Raw genomic sequence first — 18,366 nt, 5'->3', positions numbered from 1 at the left:
TATGTTTTTTAAGGAAAAAATCAGAAAAAAAGGAACAACACTTCGGGCCAGCCACTGTGGCCGAGCCGGGAACGATTTTGCTTTCGGCGAGTTTATTAGCCGACGAACGATAGGAGATGGCCGAAAGTGGGAGGGTTTGAGGTGTCTTCAAATGGGGCGTAAAGGTTCGCCTGATGGGCAAACAGTTAATCAACGAGGACAGCCCGGTCCAACCAGGTGCAGTAGATGGCTCGTTGGTGGTGGATGGTTCATAAATTTAATTAAATCGAAACCCCTCGATACGTTTGACTCGATACAGAGCGACGGGCTGGAAAGGGGGTGCACGATGCTCGCGGACAGATGTGGTAGCGACTTGTTTTGCATTCGAAAGTGTAAACATAATAATCCATCAAATAGTGTGGCTATGCCGACTAGTCCAATTTGCGTTTCGTTTAAGTCAATCTTTGTTTAATGTTGCATTACATAATCGTAATGCATAATTTTCATTTTTTTTTACCCTTAAAAAACTCTTTGCCGGTCGCGCAAAATGATGAAATCGAGAATGAATTGCAAACCAAAAGCTGGATTCATTAATTTCGATTTTAATTATGTCTGCACCACGTCACGAAACGGGTGGTGTAGTTGAATCCGAGTTGTTTTCAGCCAAGAGAAAGATGAACGATCGTGTGGGAGCCGAGGTCAAGTTTAGGCGGGTGGGCAGGCGGACGGGGGCGTACTAGATAACGGATGAAGTGCAGAGAAAGTGATTGAGTTCTGGTAATTAAATTTAATTAAAATCAGCTTCACACAGCATTTGCTATTCTCCTTCTCGGTAGTCTCACCAGTAAACTGCGCCATTTGGGCCCGGGTTAAATTGGATTCGCGTTTGGAATTCGAAATTAGACAATGTGCTTTGCACGTGCCGCGTGTGAAAGCAGAGCTTCTTCTCCAGAGCTTCGTCTCGTAACGGAAGCTGATCTTTCATTATGTTTAATTCGCGAGCTAAACGAAGCTTTGGTTGGGTGAAATGTGGTAAGCTCCTAAGTTTTTACTACTTCTCCAGCATCACACGGTGCATATTTCATAATTAGATCATGTGAAATGTATTGCTGTAATACTATTTTATGTATATTTTTCTTCAACATTTAAGAAATTAATATCTGATTGTTCGGTTTCTATTTTTTTCTTTCTTCCAGATTCCCAGAAGACACACCAATCAGCTTCCAAACACAAGATCGGATATGATTTGTCGTAGCAGGCTTCACGGCAATAAACGCACGCCTCGTGATGCGATAAATCATCGCTTATGAAATCCTAAATCAGTCGTACATGGAGACCTATAAATAGTGGAACATGTGTCTTGATTTATAATCACCGCCATCGATAGTGATCTCGGTGTACAAGAACAGTTACGCGACGACATAAGGACGCAGCGTATAATTGCCATCCTTCCATCGGTCGTTTAGGGAAACGGACACGGACATGTTCAATCGAAGTTTATTTGCGAAGTGAAATAGCTCTTCGAAGTGGAAGCTGCTTCATTAGTGCGTTCATGTGTTGTGTCCACGTGGTGCATTCTATTACCATGAAGACTTGCACAAAGTGTTTCTGAACCAACAAGGGCTTTAAGAAGATTAGATTATAAGATAAGGAAGTTATCAATTTTTTGATTTTGTTTTTTTTACAGCATTATTTTCGATACCGACAACGATGATGGACTGATGTTTAAACGTGTTTCAGTGCAAAGTGCTTTCCGAAAGTGTTATCCAAGTGAAACGCAAACGCCCGGCAGGTCCGCGCGCACGCGTGTGTGTGAGTGTGTTGTTGCAACCGAGCAAAAGTGAATCTTAGAAATCTCGAAAAGTGAAACTCCTTCTTCCGTAACGGTCTTCCACTCGCATTTTCTCCCCCTCTGTCCCGCGGGAGGCGGAAGTGACAATAGTTTGTGGTGCATCGTGAATGCTACAACGCTGGCTGGGAACAAGTTAATTAACTCACGTCGATCGCTTCACCTCCTCTACGAAAAATAGCAACGGGCGTCCAATCCCCCTTTTGAACGATCGATCAGCGAGTCGATCTAGATTTGATCGAAAATCCCTCGGTAACCAGCCCACCACCCAAGTGGGCCGGTGGTAGGTGGTAGTGCGATTTTGTGCTCCAAAGTTTTAGCGGCAAACACCCGACAAAAGTAAAATGGAAACGGAGGAAATAATTAAGCTCGTCGACGGTATATACAAGGTGAGTGCTCAGACTTTCCGATTTCGCCGTTCCCGTCGTCACAGAAAGAGCTTAAGAGTAAGAGAATCCGGTGTTTTGTTTCGTGTTTTGTAATGTTAATACTTAAGTGTGGGCTGAAAAGAGCAAATTATTGTTGCAAAAGCATTCAACAGTACTTCCGTTACTGTTCATGATAGGACAAGTGTTATTCAAAGTATGCATTCTCGCTACATACATTCCCGTTGCTCTCCAGCGCACATTATCCTCGAGCTCGCGGAACACACACACACATGGCCACCGTTCACCGTGGGCCGCGCCTGATATCACCTGACGGATAGAGTCATTGGAAACAATTACAACCACGCGGCTGACGTCAAGAGATTCCAGATCGCTGCTCTGCAATTCCTCATTCTTCCAGCATTCCAGTGGGCGGCGCACACATAAGTACACACACACAGTAGGAAGGCAGCCATTTGTGCGCTGAGATTACGGGCGCGCGATAGTGCTGACCGCTTTAGTGCTGGCTGGCAAAAAGTGAACCAAGCGGTCCTTCCATGAAGAGTCATGACAGGCGAACCGGCGCGGAGGAGGGGGGGGGGCAGGTGGTCCCCGTTCCCTTTTCTGGATTACACGAGGCCTCCCCGCCACTGGCGAATGCGGGAGCCAGGCCTGGCATGTGGGCACACTACATACTCGAACTCGAACCAAAGCCGGTGCCAGGAGAACGTAGGAATGTGGGTTAGCATAGTTCAATGCCAGGCCCCAGGTTCCAGAGCGGTTGGCAAACTGGACAGCACGGCAAACTGTAGCACTCGTTTCGTTATGCTCGGTATCGTGACAAAGGTCGCCTGCCACCCGGTACCCTGCCACAGGTGCGTGGCTCCTGTAGTCCGTTTTCCCGTTGCCTTTTGGATGCTGGCCCTGGCCCTGGAGTGTGCATATTTATGATACTCTGGTTGTTGGTGAGCCCGTGGATTCGAGAGGATGACATGCAGTACACGGCAGCGCCGGCTATCCGTTGGACGATAGTGCAAACGGATGAATCCGGACGGTCAGGAATCCGGCTCGGTGCTCGGACCACGGCGTCAGGTATTGCCGACACGCCGCCTAAGCCTTATCAACGGTCGGTAGGTGACAGGGTCCATTCCAGTTGGACGAGCAGCAGCAGCAGCAGCAGCGAGGAAGCATTGTTGACGCCCACCGGATCACCGGTGTTCGACATTGGCAACCATGGTCAGTAGTTCAATTGGGGGCAGTGCTGTGCTTTAGAGATAAGTACGAGCGTACTCCCGATCCCCGGCGTGTCCAGTGGTGTGTCCCAGTCCCTGTTTGCGAATGAGTGAACATTACGCGCCGGGATGCTGTTGTTGGATGCCACCGAGCCGGGCTCATGGAAACATTGTCCGGGGGTCAGAGTAGACTAGGGAGCTGAACGCAAGCAACTACACCTCGTGCTAGGTTGATGAATTGTGTCTGATTTGTTCCGGCCGCTGTTACATCCGTAGTCCGGCCAGCTACGGTCACTGTGATTCCTGGCAAACGCCTTTGTAATCCCTTGTTCGGAGGACACAGAAGGTGCCATTGGCGATGAAGCGACTATGTAGCAATCGAAGTAGACTGCGGGTCACTGCACAAAGCTTCGAAGCTCCTATGATGCGTTCTATCACCATGGATACAAATAAGTAGATTGAGCAGTAGTAGTAGTTGTGGGGTTTGAATGTTTACAAGGCTATCGATGAGCTCCTCGTTTTGGTAGCAAGATGAACATTGAAGGACAAGATCAGAGTTCAACGGAAACCGGGGACGAGCTGCATTAAATTACATTGTTTCCAACAAGGTTGTATCAGTATCGTAAGGTGCTTAATGGATTAGCTGTCGTTATTGAGCTTCAGTGGGCCATCCCACAGCCGTGGTCATCATCCACTGACGCCACCTTGGGCTAAACGAGGCATAAAGAACCTTGCTAAAAATAATTCCCCCCACCAAAGACCGAAGAAGAGAACTTACGGCGGACGCTTGGTGGACTACTAATTGCGAGCATTACACCGAATTGGCTATTTATTAGGGCAATAAACGCGGAACGAAAACAAAACGGTTAATGGAATAAATCTCTCTCTCTCGAACGAGAGGCTGGTGCTAGTGCTTCTGCTTCGTCGTCCACAAGAACCAGACCCTCGTTAGGGACCGGCTACTTGAAAGCACGAGCACCGCGAGCTCCGGAACGCGTCGCGCTAGTCCCTTTAAACAGCGTCTTTAGCGTTTAGTGGTATCGGGTCCTCCACCACGACGACTGCTGCTGACGAGACAGAAACCGGGAGAGCAGGGGGAGCTGAATTGTTTTGCCTTCCACTTCAGGGCTTCATGTTTTCTGCTAGATTAAGCGAAATGAAATTCAACACAGTCATGATTACCATTATCGTCATGCCGGTCGCCGCGGGCATTCTTCCACGGTAGCGCCCGGCCCAAGGACGAAGATGCGAAAGCGTAATGCTTAGAATCTGTTCCCTTTGCCGGCGCCCGCTTGTGGGGATTGGGTGGCTGAGACCTTCCTTCTTCCTTTCATCCGCCCCGTCTGTCGGGTGGTCACGGATCCATTATAAGGATCGTGTTGTCTACGTCGTGCAAGACATTACGCTCGATGTGTTTTACCAGATTTCACCTGCTGTGGCCGGTGGCGACTCCGGGTGCTGCTGCTTTCTGGCTCCGAGAGAGTTCCGAGACGACAGACGACCTGAACTTGACATGATTCGATTTGCGCTCGTTAGTCTTTTTTTTGCGTTGCACTTGTTTACCGAGCGCTTTTGTTCGTTTGAAGAAAAGAAATCCATTCAAGCGTCCTTTATTGACTCCTTGAGGGATGAAAGAATATCAAAACTTCGCAACGAAAAAGCACATTTCTCTTTCGATGGTCTTGGGTTCCCGGGAATGTTTTGTGGCTCGAGTGAATGGTTCGGCGACCAAGAAGCATCCACACTTTAGTGCCCGGTCGGTAGCACACGGTGGAGAAGTGAGAACAAAAAGAAATAACCAAAGATAAGGAGAAGATTCCTGTGCATCGCTGGCAGCACACCACCATCGCAACGACCGGCGTCCCTGGCAAGAATGACAAATTTTCTTATCTTTCTAATTTGTTGCTTCAAGTTGCCATCGTCTTGATGGCTGCAGGGTTGCACTCTGCACGCTTCACCGGAACGCTTTCTGACGCGATTTCGCTGTATGAGCTGAGTCTTCACTTTCTGAGGCAGCGTCGCAATGTCATGCTTTGAGTGAAATCATTTAGGTCGTCAGCGTGACTCGCGGGAAGCTTAGGAGACTAAAAAGGACCTACGGGGAAGGTCCAGGAAAATCTCGTAGAGTGGATAAAACGATTGTGGTATCAGAGTGTATCTTCACAGACGGTTTTTCGGGGAATTTATTCGAATCTCTTCTGGAAGGGTCAAGGATCTCAGGATTGAGATATCTTTTTCAACCAGTTAACTAACCTTTTGCTAGATATGAACGATGATTTATAACACAAATCTAGAAAATCTGTTAATATTTTCAGTTGATTTATTCATTTCTTTCCGTTCTGACTTCTTCTAAAAACACTTTATGGGTGAATAGTATTTTTGAGCAGTCCGTCATATTAATGGCTCTATTGGGGAAACAGTAGAATAAAGTTGATAAGAACAATGCTTCATTCACTTAAGCCCGCTCCAGGTAGATAAATTGTCTCCGGAAGAATTGATCTGAAACCATCCATACCTACTGTCGCTTCCGACCTTTTCATAGGTTTATGGAACGGAATGGTAAATGGCACTATCATCGGAGTCAGGTCCCCTTTTTCGATCCCTCCCATATGTCATGCCTCCCTTTGACGTCAACATCTGGCATAAAGTGATATAAATTTCTTTCGGCTACTGAAGATGCTGCCATCACCAGGATCTCATCAGCCAGCAACGGTGAACGGAAAAGTTTCGGTGAATACGGATTCCACGCAGAAGGAATCCATCGTATTTCACCATTTGGATACGGGAATACTTTTGTAAGAAAATCGTCACATCAAGAGCCACAAACGAAGCGTGATGAAACTCATAGTCATAGCCTTCCGCACGGAAGGAGCAACACAGAAGCATATAGAAGAAGGTACCCCAAGTAAACGCCTCCGAACGCAGCGAAAGGATAGCTCTGCCATAACTTTTCGGCAACAGATGCGAGGCAGAAAGTTCATTGTTTTGCTGCCAGAAGAAGGGTCTGTAAGTCATGTGTCAAGATGTTGTTGCTGGTAACGGCTCAAGCTTTCTATTTTTGCTTAATCCACATCCACACACACACACAAGGCACAAGACAATGATGGCATCGTGGGGCTATAGTGTGGCTTGGAACGCCTTACGGGGCCCTTCTTTCGCGTTATCGATTTGACATTGAACCCAGTCGAAGGCGACACCAAATATCGTTCATTGTGATCCTTGTTGGCTCCACCGTCACAGTCACTTGACGGTGTAACACGAATTCGAAACCAGATGCAAAATGGTTACTATCCCAGCCTAGGGACTAGTAGTAGCATGTGCTATCACCTTCGCCTCTTAACGCAGGCAAGTACAAGTTTGTCGTGTCGCATATGTCGCCCGAAACTCCGGAAGGAACAATCCTATTTACTTGCACCGGAAGACACCGTTTCCTGTTTGGGCCTTGAATTCACAGCATTTTCCATGCGGTCCTCGTTCGAAAGACACGTCTGCGTGTGTGTATGTGTGTGTGTGTGAGACGGTTAGATGAGAGAAAAGCAAATGGAAACTCAACTTTGGAGGGTGAGACATAGAGAAAGAGTGGAGGGAAAATTTCCCTTGGTAACATTTGCACGCTGGTTGCTGGCTGCTTGTATTCTGATTTTCACCATCGCAACGAGCGAAACTTCACCGATGGAAGTTCGAGTTCTTCTTACCACCCTTTCTCTGTCCCGTTCTCCTCTTGCTCCTCACAAAGCAAAGGGTCCTCGGGCTATTGGCAGTGTCAATGTTACAATAGAGATAAAATTGACAATACAATTGACAACTGAGGCCAACTCTGGCAACGGCGCACAGTCTGCCGGTCGGTTGGTCGGTCGGTCGGTCTCGCCGGTGTCTGTGGATCTGTTGGCAAGTTGGTAACTCTTGAGAGAGTTACCGGTTCTGGATAAATACCAGCCGAACACTGCGGCAGGAGTTTTATGATTTTCGGAACATGGAACCGTGCTGTCTCGTTCGGAAGGAGATTTTGTGTCTTTTGTGGCTCACTTGCTTTACCATAAAACAGACCAACAAGAGCGGTTCCCCCTCGGGACACTCAGCGTTCCTTGCTGCGATGTGACAGTCAAGTCTGGGCGACACGGACAGTGACATTTGGTAATCTAATTGATTTATTGTCCCATCTGAAACGCGTTGCTGTAGTGATGGTGCTAAGTGACGACAGCTTTTTAGTAAAAACTTTGCCAACAAAATGCATTTCACGTCGTGTCCAAGTGCAGAACCTGTTAACTGTTAAACGATTTCGTTGAATATTCTTTCACTTCATTGTTATTCCTTCGCAAATTGCTTGGAACACTTTCACCCAGTTATGTTGCCCCCCCCCCCCCCCCCCCCCCCTCAAAAACGGAACGATACGAAGCAAATGCGTGAATCACCGAAATCGCAATCGATTCCCTCGATACACTATCGAGGCGCCCTGGATGATGCAACCGGCACTGATGCACCGCAGCAGATGGGCTTGCTTTGCGCGAGCGGAACAGAACGAGTGCCCTGTTCCGGAACGAAGAATATTTATTTCCGGGCACTACTCCCGGGTTAGCGCAAACAACGGTGCAGCCAGCCAGCAGAGATCAGAAAGAAGAAGAACCTCTAGTAGTAGTTGCCGTTCCGCCAAAAGCAGCGCAAAATGGACGGAAGCGGAAAAACAAATCGCCGATAAATTGGATTGCCTCGTCGTCGTCGCCGTCGTCGTTTCTCCGGCGTTCTCTCGCTCTGGTTACGGAAAATTAAATCGAACCAGCTTTCCACAACCGATCGCTTGCTTGTGCTGTTTACGTCGGAAGGATTTTCCGATAAACTAACCAGCCAAACGATGCCACGTGCACGTGCTGGAAAGGGTGGTAAATGGGGCGCCAGGAACGGGTTCAACATAAAGTCAATTACAGCGTAAAGTTCGTTTTCGACGACGATAAATAGTGTTGTTGTGTTGTTTCTTTTTTTACAATGAATGATAATTCAATCGCAGGACAATTGTAGAATCGATTTAACGGCGCACCAATTGAAAGGCCATTTATGGAACATGGATTTCAATAAAACTTGTTTCGCCTTGATTTCGCACACTAACACACACACATATTTGAAACATATTTGATGTGCAGTTGTGCGAATCGATGGAATGGCGAATCGAAAATACCGTCGAAATCCGAAATCCATTTGGTGACCACACTACTAATCCACCACATCCGAAGCCCCGTAATCCCTTGGACCAGCTGGGGTTTGTCATGTTCGGTGAAAATCCTTTCGAATCCCGAGGATCTCCCTCCCCCTGGCAAACCGTACCGCATTACCTCAGTACTCTCGTGCTCTCGGTATCATAATGGTCGATTGGCCGCCTCGTGCTCCGGAACACAAAATCGGAAAAAGAAAAGAAGAATTGTCACCTTAAGCCCTACACCGGACCCCTCATTCATCATCACAAATCCTGGCCAAAAGTTGGCCGTCCGATTGGCCAGGATTTTTCCGCCCCAAACACCGGCGGTATGGACGGTATATTTCTTTTTCTTTCGCTCAACTTCCAGCTGGGAAAAAATCGTTCCGAACTCTTCAAGAAGGACGGAGCCTCCAAATGGGCCTTTCTGCAACAGTTCGTACGCCTTGATTTTCCCTTTATCTTTCGTTTTTCGCTATTCTCGTTAGTGATTTCCACTCTAGCCGTAATGGCAGCCACACACCTGACACCTTCTGGCTACCGGTAGCAGAGTAATGCCGTCGTTGGGACGACAGTAATCCTCCAGTGCCGTCGCCGGTTTGCTGCGGATTAAATCCGCCCATCCGGCGTATGTTGACCGGCGGCACGGACAATGTTGGCCGGTCATTCACATTAAAGCATTAGAGCAGCACTGGCGACTGTAGCACCGCCGCCGTCGCCAGGACGTAGCAGAGCGGTAGTAGTACCCTTTTGTCTTCGGTGAGAGGATTTTCCAGCGGCCCTTCGTTAAAGGCAACAGAGAAACAAGAGAGAGCAGAGGAAGGAGGAGTGAAAATTTATCCGACACCTGCTGGGTGACAGGCTTTTCCTCGGCGAGACTGCTGCTGGCGAGACGATTTTACAAACGAACGAAAGGAGTCGTCGCTCTTTCGCCAGCACGTCGCTTTACAATTTTTTTCCAACGCTTTGGCGTCATGTATTCCGTTTCATTGGAAGGGCTGCAGGACGATACGGGCCTTCACCGCACGTTAATTAAGCGGCGAGACAATTCCTTTGACCGAATTGCTTTTTTCCCTCATGGTGGCACCGTCCTGCGGAAAATCACAGCACATTGTACTAAAAAGTAACCATTCCCGGGCCTGTTCCGTGACGTCTGACGTGTGAAGCAACATGATATGCTCGCGCTTGATGATGAGTGTGAGGTATGAAGCCAAATTAAAGATTCATTGCAATGAATCTCGCTTTACAGAGCTTATGCGATGGGTTCGCGATGAGATACCGGTGTGGGCCTGGTGTTGGAGGATATAAAACGATTACGCGCGAGTTAATCTTTTAATATCCTCCGGGAACATAAGCTACCCTGCGAGACGCTTTCCCGTGGCAATGAATGTTGCTTCGTTATCAACGTTGCATATTGCACAGTGTTCACGTTCGGCCGTTGCCGTGCCTCAAATACGTTGATTAGAAACACGTGCCCTGCTATAACTGGCAAGCTTTAAGCACAGAGAGGGAGAGAGCCGAGTAGACCAGGCTCGGGCCCGGATACCCATTATCTGTGACCCGTAAATAGGGCTTCTCCTTAAGGTAGGAATTAGACCGGACTTACGGTGGTGGTCTCTTGCGCTGAAGAAGCAAACGACGGTTACCAACTTCATCGGCACAAGCAGTAATGCTCATACCTTTAGCGGCCGGTTTCGAAGGACCAACCGTGCAGATACCGTGACGAAGCGGCTGGCGTGCGCAGCCATAATGCTATTAAGAATTCGCTTTTCGCTAAGATTCAGCCTAGAGTCGGCACGGTCACAATTCGTCACGTTTGGTTCCTTAAGTCCGGCCAGTACCAACCATTAACAACTTGCAGAAGCCATTTGCGGCAGCGTGGGCCTTAAAAAAGAAATCGCAACTGTCCTTCCCGATCACCATCGTTCGCTCTGTTTGTAGCACTTCATTGGCTTCCACTAGGACGAATGAACGAACGAACGAACGGACTGGCATGTCGAGAATGGAGTCGAGGTTTTGGTCACTTTACCCCGACCGAAGGAATATAGCCACGTGTCACTCTTCTACCGTAATGTTTAACTCGCAAACCCCCACTTCGGTGCCCGGGTTCGGGGAAAGGTTTTTGCTGTTTTCCACGTAGGTTAGGCAGTTGACCTGGCAATCCATCAAACCGGAAAGGACAACTCTCTCGCGACGCATAAAAATACCATCCCATGCCGGGCCCGGTACCTTAGGGGAATTGCTGTTGGTATCTCCAGTGAGCCACGGTATGATGATAATCGTATGCAGAGAGCATGATGATTCTGCTCGTAATTGTGTGGTGACCGACCCTCAACGGGTGTCCTCGCTGGTCGGTTATTTGCTTGGGGAATTGGGGGCCCGGCCCTAGCCAGCGCTAGGCAACGTTTGAAATCAAATTTAAATCGTGTTCCAGGGATTTAATATGCCACAGAATCTCGCATGTGGATACCTCGAGTATGTTTTGGAATATTTTGTAAATTTAATCAGGCTGGAAGCATCCCACAATATTGAATCCTCTTTAAATTTACCACAAAATTCAAGTACAAGGCTTGTGATCTGAGTGTAACTTAGAAGGGGGGAGGTTCACATTACATTCGCATCATTAACCTAATGAACTTGGTAACCATTATCTTACATAATGGTGCTTTGGGTACCCTTTAATACAGGGTTCTGATAAGAGTGGAAAGTTTGCGGACTCCTATTACAATAATTTACGCAACTTTTTAACATCCCGGATCATCACACACCATGTTCGCATTAGTTTCACCTTCTAAACACAGACTAGCAGCTCCGGTGCCGGTTTGCTACAATGACGCCAGGCTGCTACCAGGCTTAGTGACGCCATCGATAATGGTTGTTTGGTTGTTGCTACACCCGAAACGAGACAGACAATGTCTAGAGATGGTCCGTCTTAAGCGGGGAACGTCTTTTTCTAAGCATCCTTTCCGACCAAACGATACACAATTGAGTTTTCGGGATACGTTTGCACTCCCTCTTGAAGAGGTGGCTCTTCTCGCACTCGCATCGCCGGTTTGTTTTTTTGTTGCCATCCCAAAACGTGTTTGCCACACTGTTTCGCCCCTCTCCCCTCCCCCTCCGATCCTTTGTTTGGTGAGAAAATGGAAGGAGCGTTTGAGCAGAAAGTAAAAACAAACACATACGCAACCCCCAGCCAGACAAACAGCCGCCGGTGGTCGTTGCGGGAGGCTGTTCATTCGAGGAGAAGCCGCACGCGGGAAAATCGGATTACACTCCTTGCGTTGCTTTTCGTCCTGGCACGAACCATCTCGCCGGCTACCTTAAAGAGTTATGCTTCTTTTTATATGCTTTCGCGATAGCATCATAACCGAGATGGCGCGGAAAGTTGCTCTACTCCCAGGCAACTTCCAGGACGGCATCGTTTGCATCGGGCACTGGCGGATGACGGAACCGTGGGTTTTCGACACACATTTTTTTTCTGCATTTTCGTTGTGGCCGATTTTTTTTTTCTTCGTTTCTTTTCCCTTAACCTGTTCACCTGATCCCGAAGTTTGCTTACGTATATATTTTTTTGTATAATTTCCTCCTCATGGACATTCGGGGATGCCGGAAATGGAATGCTGCCGGAGCGAAAAGGTTCGACAGGTTCGGCGGGAATTGCATTAGAAAAAGTTATCTCATTAAAAGTTGAATTTGACTGCCAGCTGCTAATGGAAAATGTTTGCTAGCGCGCCACCTTCGATGTGCAGCCAATTTGTTTTCATCAAAAGTATTACCTTTTTTTGTACTTGTGAAAGAAGTGACCATGTCCGGTTATCATTTGCTTCGGTTTTTGTGACGTTCGCTACTAAACTCGCTACTCGCGCTACTACTCGGCCATTTTAGAAGTGGAATAATCATGAGCTTCATACGTAATGTTTAAAGCTCGCTGACATGATTCAATTTGCTTTCGCGAATGCTTTACATGAAGCTCCAAATCGCTGGAAGAGGAGCAACTTTTTCAACCGAATTTTCCGGATGAAGCTAATCGAGTTTATTGATGGCCCGAGCGCTTCGCTGTATGTGATTCATGAGATGGCCCAGCTCTGCATCCTATCCGACAGAACATGGGCGTATGTAAAGCATGCGAACATCATAAATAAACCATGCTACACTGTAAGCACCATTCGCGTCGTATTCCAACGAGATGCGTTGTCGAGAGGATCGATCAAAAATAGAAATCTCCTTCAACAATACATCAATCAATAAAAGTTCATCGTGTTTAACTCCGATTATGGTTCGAGTAAAAATCCGCCAGACGTCCGTTTTTGCGATAGAAAGTGCCACTTTTTGGTCCTGCTCGGATCCGCTTCCATCCCTTAGTTTGATCCTTCACGCGATAAGCGGCACCGAATGGCTGCGCTGTGGATGAATACAAAATTTATGCGCTTCCCTACCAGCAGCATCACCATCGGTGCCACCGCAGCCGGAAGTTGTTTGTCGCACGAGAAGACCATTCCTTATCGGAGTGCCTTCTTCCGCCCCCTTTCGCTCCATCGACCTGTTTTGCATCGGAAAATGGAATTTCATCGAACGTCGCGTCGCGTCGTGTCGTGAGCTTTTGCGATCGAAGCGAAACGTGTGCCCCGGCGGTAGCATTCCCGGTAGTCACTCACACACCCTTCGCCATCCGCCATTTGGTGGCGTTTGATTGATCGAGAAATCGTGCTTTATGACAATTTCCATAAATTGACCGACGGCGTTCCCATGTTCCCCCGGTGTATGATGGTGCTATTGGTTCATCAGACACGCGGTGTCGTCTTTGTGAAGTTATTTATGCCCATAAATTGATCTTTTAGCCACAGCCGGTGAGAAAAGGTTATCGTTACGATGCATTACACGTGCCGGGATGTTCGATTATCTTATGAGCTGCCGCTTATTGGATAAACATTTTCATTTTCCGTCGCTTTCCGATGATCCAACGTTCGGAATTGGCTGCTTTAAATGATTTTAAATGGAGTTTAGCTAACAATGTTAAAAAGCTATTACGCAGCAGACCACCGTGCCTTGGCCGTAGAACCTTTACATTCCGTGAGCGAAACCTTTGACCGGAAACATCATAGAATCCTCCTCGCCTCCAGTTTCAATGTCTTGAGCGTCATCGTCACGATTTTCGATTTCGATGACCTCACCGGTTGCTCATCTCCTTCGGCGCAGCATCCGCTTCTAGTGCGTTGCGTTGCTAGGTGTAAAATATTGAAGCGAAGCCATACGAGAGCTCGGGCGAAGGGCCACGACCTCCTGCACCTCCTGAGACCGGAGGCCTTCACCGTCGTCCGATGACGCCCATTAGTATTGGTTTTAATGTCGCTGGTAATTGTGGTTGACGTTCGGTGCACGTTTCGATTTTGTACGCCTCGAATACTGTTGCTGCTTTTGCTGCTGCTGCTACTCTGGGGACGTCGCAGTGGCGATTGGAGATGGCAAGATAGGGCCATCGGGCACCAGAGAACGTCAGCCATCCGTGTTGCTCCGCGAAACTCCGGTACGTGGCCATCTGGTACCGAGATGATGATGCCCACGACGACGATGATGATGAGGAGATGATCATCGGAACATTTTTAGATGCCCATTATATCCATGTTCGTTCCTACCATGCTCATTACCGGCCGCGTTGTGCAATGGCCTGGCGGCATCGAGTTCAAGCGGCTTCTACCTTTGACTCTCTCATTCTCTCTCTCTCTCTGTCTCTAATCGCAACCCATTGCTCAACGAAGTTTTATGCGCAAAGACGTCGTTGTGAGCGGCAATGGGTAGCATAAACATTATAGCTTTATGTTCTCTTTGTCCAGGGTCCTGGCTCCAGGATTCCGGTTCAGAGGTATCCTATTCCAGGTGCTCTCGGTTAATAATGAAAGGCTAATGCAGTGTATTAACATTATTTTATTGGCCAATCCGCACATCATCGTAGTAATGGATTTCGTTTACTTTATACTTTGCAGAACATTCTGGACAAGTTCAACCCGGGCGCCCGACAGCTGATCAGTGCCGGGAAGGCGTACCTCAAGGCCCTCCACGGAGCGTCCGCCGCGTCGAACCTTTTCAATGAAGCGCTCGCCAAGATTGCCGTCAATGCGCAGCAGGGCGGAACCATCGATATTGGTAAGTGTTGATGTGGCGATGATTTTCTCAACAGCCGCCTAGCTTGACCTTTTCCTATTAACTGATCGAACCACGAATTCATGATCGTGTTGAAGAACGCACACACACACACACACACAGCAACAACACTCCAATGCTCTCGCTCCATTCGATCGACATTCGATTGGCTTGATGAAATGTAAATGATCGCTTACGAGCACGGAGCAGCTTGACAGTGAATACGTCGACGTCCGGCATTTATGATACAAAGAAAACACTTACCCTCCTCCCGTGGTGCTGCTGCACGCCAGCTGGCCAGTCCAGAGACTACTTTACGACGTGTGCAACGACAGCATCGGAGTCAAGTTCTCCTTCGCTGGTCGAGCTCGAGCGGCGGAATGAAGTCAACCTTTCAAGCTTTCGGTTAGCTCGCATTACGAACGCTCATTGGCTCGAGCGTCCAAGCACCGTGTCCTTGTCACCACTTGGGAGGACTTGTTTTCAGTGTCGATTCCTCCGTTTGCAGCCCCCCCCCCCCCTCCTTTGATCGACGGCATTGGTAGACGGCGAGTTGCGGGATAAAATATATTCGTTTCGTTTCATTTTGTTTAATCGTTAGTTGCCGCGGCCGGTGCGCATCGGAGCTAATGAGTATCTGGTTCTCAGCCCGGTGCGTCCGTACAGTGTCGCCGGTGTTTTGCATCCATCGAGTGCAGTGTATCCGGTCGTAGAGGATGAAAGAGTCACCTAACTGGCCGTAAACGCATCGCGCTAGTGATCGTGTTCTGCTCCCCGGCACGCAGCCCAAGGCTGGATGTTTTCCTGCTGCGAACAGACGAACACGACGGGCGTCCTTCTCGCCAGGCGCGACATCAAAAAGCACTCCAGGCGACGAGTGACTCTCTTAACAGCAGGGGCCGGGGGAAAAAGTAGGAAAATCCGGATCCAAGTGCTTCCGCTAAAACGTTGCAGCTTCATTCCCTGATCCCCGATTGGGGGGGGGGGGGGGGCATGATGTTGCCCATGATGCCTTCATCCGGCCCCTAATTGATTGCATTGAAGGTTCATCAGATGAAGCTGTTGGACCTTCCAACCTTCTGCTCGGTCTCGGCAAATGTCAGCTGCAGCCAAACGGAATTATGTTGCAAATTAATCAAATGAAACGTAAGCATCTCGCCGGCATTATATCCGAGGCTGGACGAGACCGCGTGCTAGACCGTTGTGAATGGTGTGACTGATTGAATGTCCCGTACATAAAATGTGAGATTTTCATCGGAGCAGACAATTAACAGGATTAAAAAAGGAATCTCTCGCTCCAGAGAACACTCGTCAGCGGCATTCATTACCGACACTCATCCCAGGTTGGTCAGGTGCAAATGGTTGCGACGACATGACGTCCATGAAAGGCCAATCTGTACCGTTAGCACCGAGAGTGAAATCTGTTCCCTGTTTTTCCTCGCCCCGTGCCAGCGTTAAGGTGAACCAGAAGAGCATAAATCAATTTTTATCATCCGTCAGGGGTTTGGCCGTTTCCATTCCGGCCCTGGCCGGACCTAATGGCCGAATAGAATCACTTCTTGGAGTTTTCCCTCTTTCTCTCTCTCTCTCTCTATCATGGCTTGACCGAGAGGAAAATGGAAAATGGCTCGAAAAAGAATGGAAGCCCCTAGAATGTTTCCACAGCTTTCCGGGAGGGAGGAAGCAGCTTATATTTTCGAAAGGAAACTATGCAGAAGCCGAGACTGGCAGTTTGTTCTCTGTGCCCCCTTCCTTACCTTTTTTTGGGGTCTGATCTTGCCAATCTGAAATTGAATCTACCTTCCGATTGGCAACGCTGATGAAGTGGAAAATTCAATGAAAACTCTCACATGGTCTCGGGCAGGTCTCAGCTAGCACAGTGTAGGACCAGGTTGTGCACCGGAGCAACATCGTACGATGTTGTGTGAATGTGGCCGGATTCACGATCGGTACCGCACGATAGAAGCAAGAAAAATGGAGTGCAAATTAATTTCTTACTCCTGCTTCAGATTCCAGGTACCAGAGAGAGAGAGGGTTTTTGCATGCTTTTGGGGTTAGAGTAGCTTTCGGTGGTAGGTGAAAATAGCAGCTGGATATGATGGCACGGCACGTCTCCTGTACGTTGATGGTTGGAGTACTTGGGAGCCAGCAATACCACAACCACTTGGGCTGCAACACACAGAACAGAAACGTACCAGCACCGATTGCACGGTTGCATTTGTTGTCGAGTTTCCATCCAGCTTGTGGTCGGTATGTTCGGTACCTGTGGATGCAGCTTATGCAAAACATGCATCATCGGGGTATCGATCGGACTTTCGTGCTGCTGCTTGAAAACTGCTTTATGCAAAGGCATGTGCATCGCATTAAGCGAAAGAGGAAAAGCACTGCGAATGCAATGGCGATGCATTTTCAATTAAGTTTTCCGGATTAATTTTTCGTTTGCTTTCCATTTTTCCATCCACGACGACGCAAGAAAGTCGCCGTTGGGAGGACTGGGAAATGTCTGGCCAGGTCTGGTAAACGAGCGCCAGGATTTGATTGGCTAAGCTTGCCGGGGAAGTAACTGCATGTCGTCCACGCTATAAAACGAGCCCGGCCATTCCAGCAGCAAGCCCATTAAATCGTAAATTAGTTTAGTTCAGTCACATTCATCAATGTATCGTTCTGTGTCGTTGCCACTGTCTTGGCAATAAGGGCAAGGGCCCTAACGAAGCAAGGGCCTCAGCACCACGCGCTTGCAGACCTTGTCCTTCTCCTTGTCCAAGGTTATCACCATGCACGTAGTGCTCATTAGTTATGCTGCGAGCGAGGCTGTACCTGTTAATGACACAACTTATGATTTCATTAATTAGCTTCTCCACCCAGGAGGGAGTATCCTATCCAGGGCCTATGTCATTACCAGCTGACACAACGTTTATCTCACCCCACCTGTGCGTGTGTGTGTGTGTGTGTGCGTGTGTACTTTCATCTTATCACATCGGCGTGAATGAGATGAGGAAAGTGAGACACCTTCTCGGCGCACGGAGCATCTCCCGTGAACATGGTAATTTGTAGATTGTCGTTACACAAGGTTGAAGTCATAATATACCTTTAAACCACACGGTCGTTGTCCAGTGGCCAGTTCGGTTCGGGTGATTGCAGCGCGAAAGGGAAACTCCTGTCCTCTAGGCCGTTGGGTATCGCTTGCAACTTGTTTGTGTTGTTCGCCATTATCAGCCTTGCTGATAAAGATTATCATTATGGAGTAATTCAAACCCGATCCGAACCGACCGGGCTGCCAACGTTTGCGGAAGTACTTCTTCCGCTTAACATCTTTCAAAGTCCGAAGTCACCAACCGGGCAGTTGGTGACCGGACTCCCTTCGGAGTGGTATTTCTCATTTGCACCGTCGGTTTCGCTTTCGCTTCCATCCGGTCTGTGGTTATTGCTGTTGATGCTGCCAGCACCGGACGGGAAGTCATTCGCTAATCCACCGGCTTGTATCTAGCGTCGCGCTAATCGTATAATGATTTGCGCGATGGTGGCGGCGACGGCGACGGCGACGGAAAACAACAAAAACCATTAAGACGATAACGATGCCGCTGGTGGTCGGCGTCCCGAAATCCAATCACTGTCCAA

At 48.4% G+C, this 18,366-nt stretch overlaps 1 protein-coding gene across 3 annotated transcripts in view; it reads left to right on the top strand.

The window, feature by feature from the left end:
- The window catches only part of LOC125948822 (uncharacterized), a 324,894-nt gene that overhangs the window by 297,948 nt on the left and 8,580 nt on the right, over positions 1 to 18,366 (top strand). For 2 of the 3 annotated variants that reach the window (XM_049675283.1, XM_049675282.1), the window contains exons 2-3: positions 1,667 to 2,217; positions 14,592 to 14,751. In XM_049675283.1, coding sequence (XP_049531240.1) covers positions 2,173 to 2,217; positions 14,592 to 14,751 — 205 coding nt within the window. In that variant the 5' untranslated portion in view covers positions 1,667 to 2,172. The remainder of the gene's footprint in view (positions 1 to 1,666; positions 2,218 to 14,591; positions 14,752 to 18,366) is intronic. The other variant, XM_049675284.1, reaches the window with a different exon arrangement.

The sequence above is a fragment of the Anopheles darlingi genome, chromosome 2 (genome assembly GCF_943734745.1).
Source record: "Anopheles darlingi chromosome 2, idAnoDarlMG_H_01, whole genome shotgun sequence".
Taxonomy (NCBI): Eukaryota; Metazoa; Arthropoda; class Insecta; order Diptera; family Culicidae; genus Anopheles; species Anopheles darlingi.
This window is presented reverse-complemented; position numbering and strand designations above follow the sequence as displayed.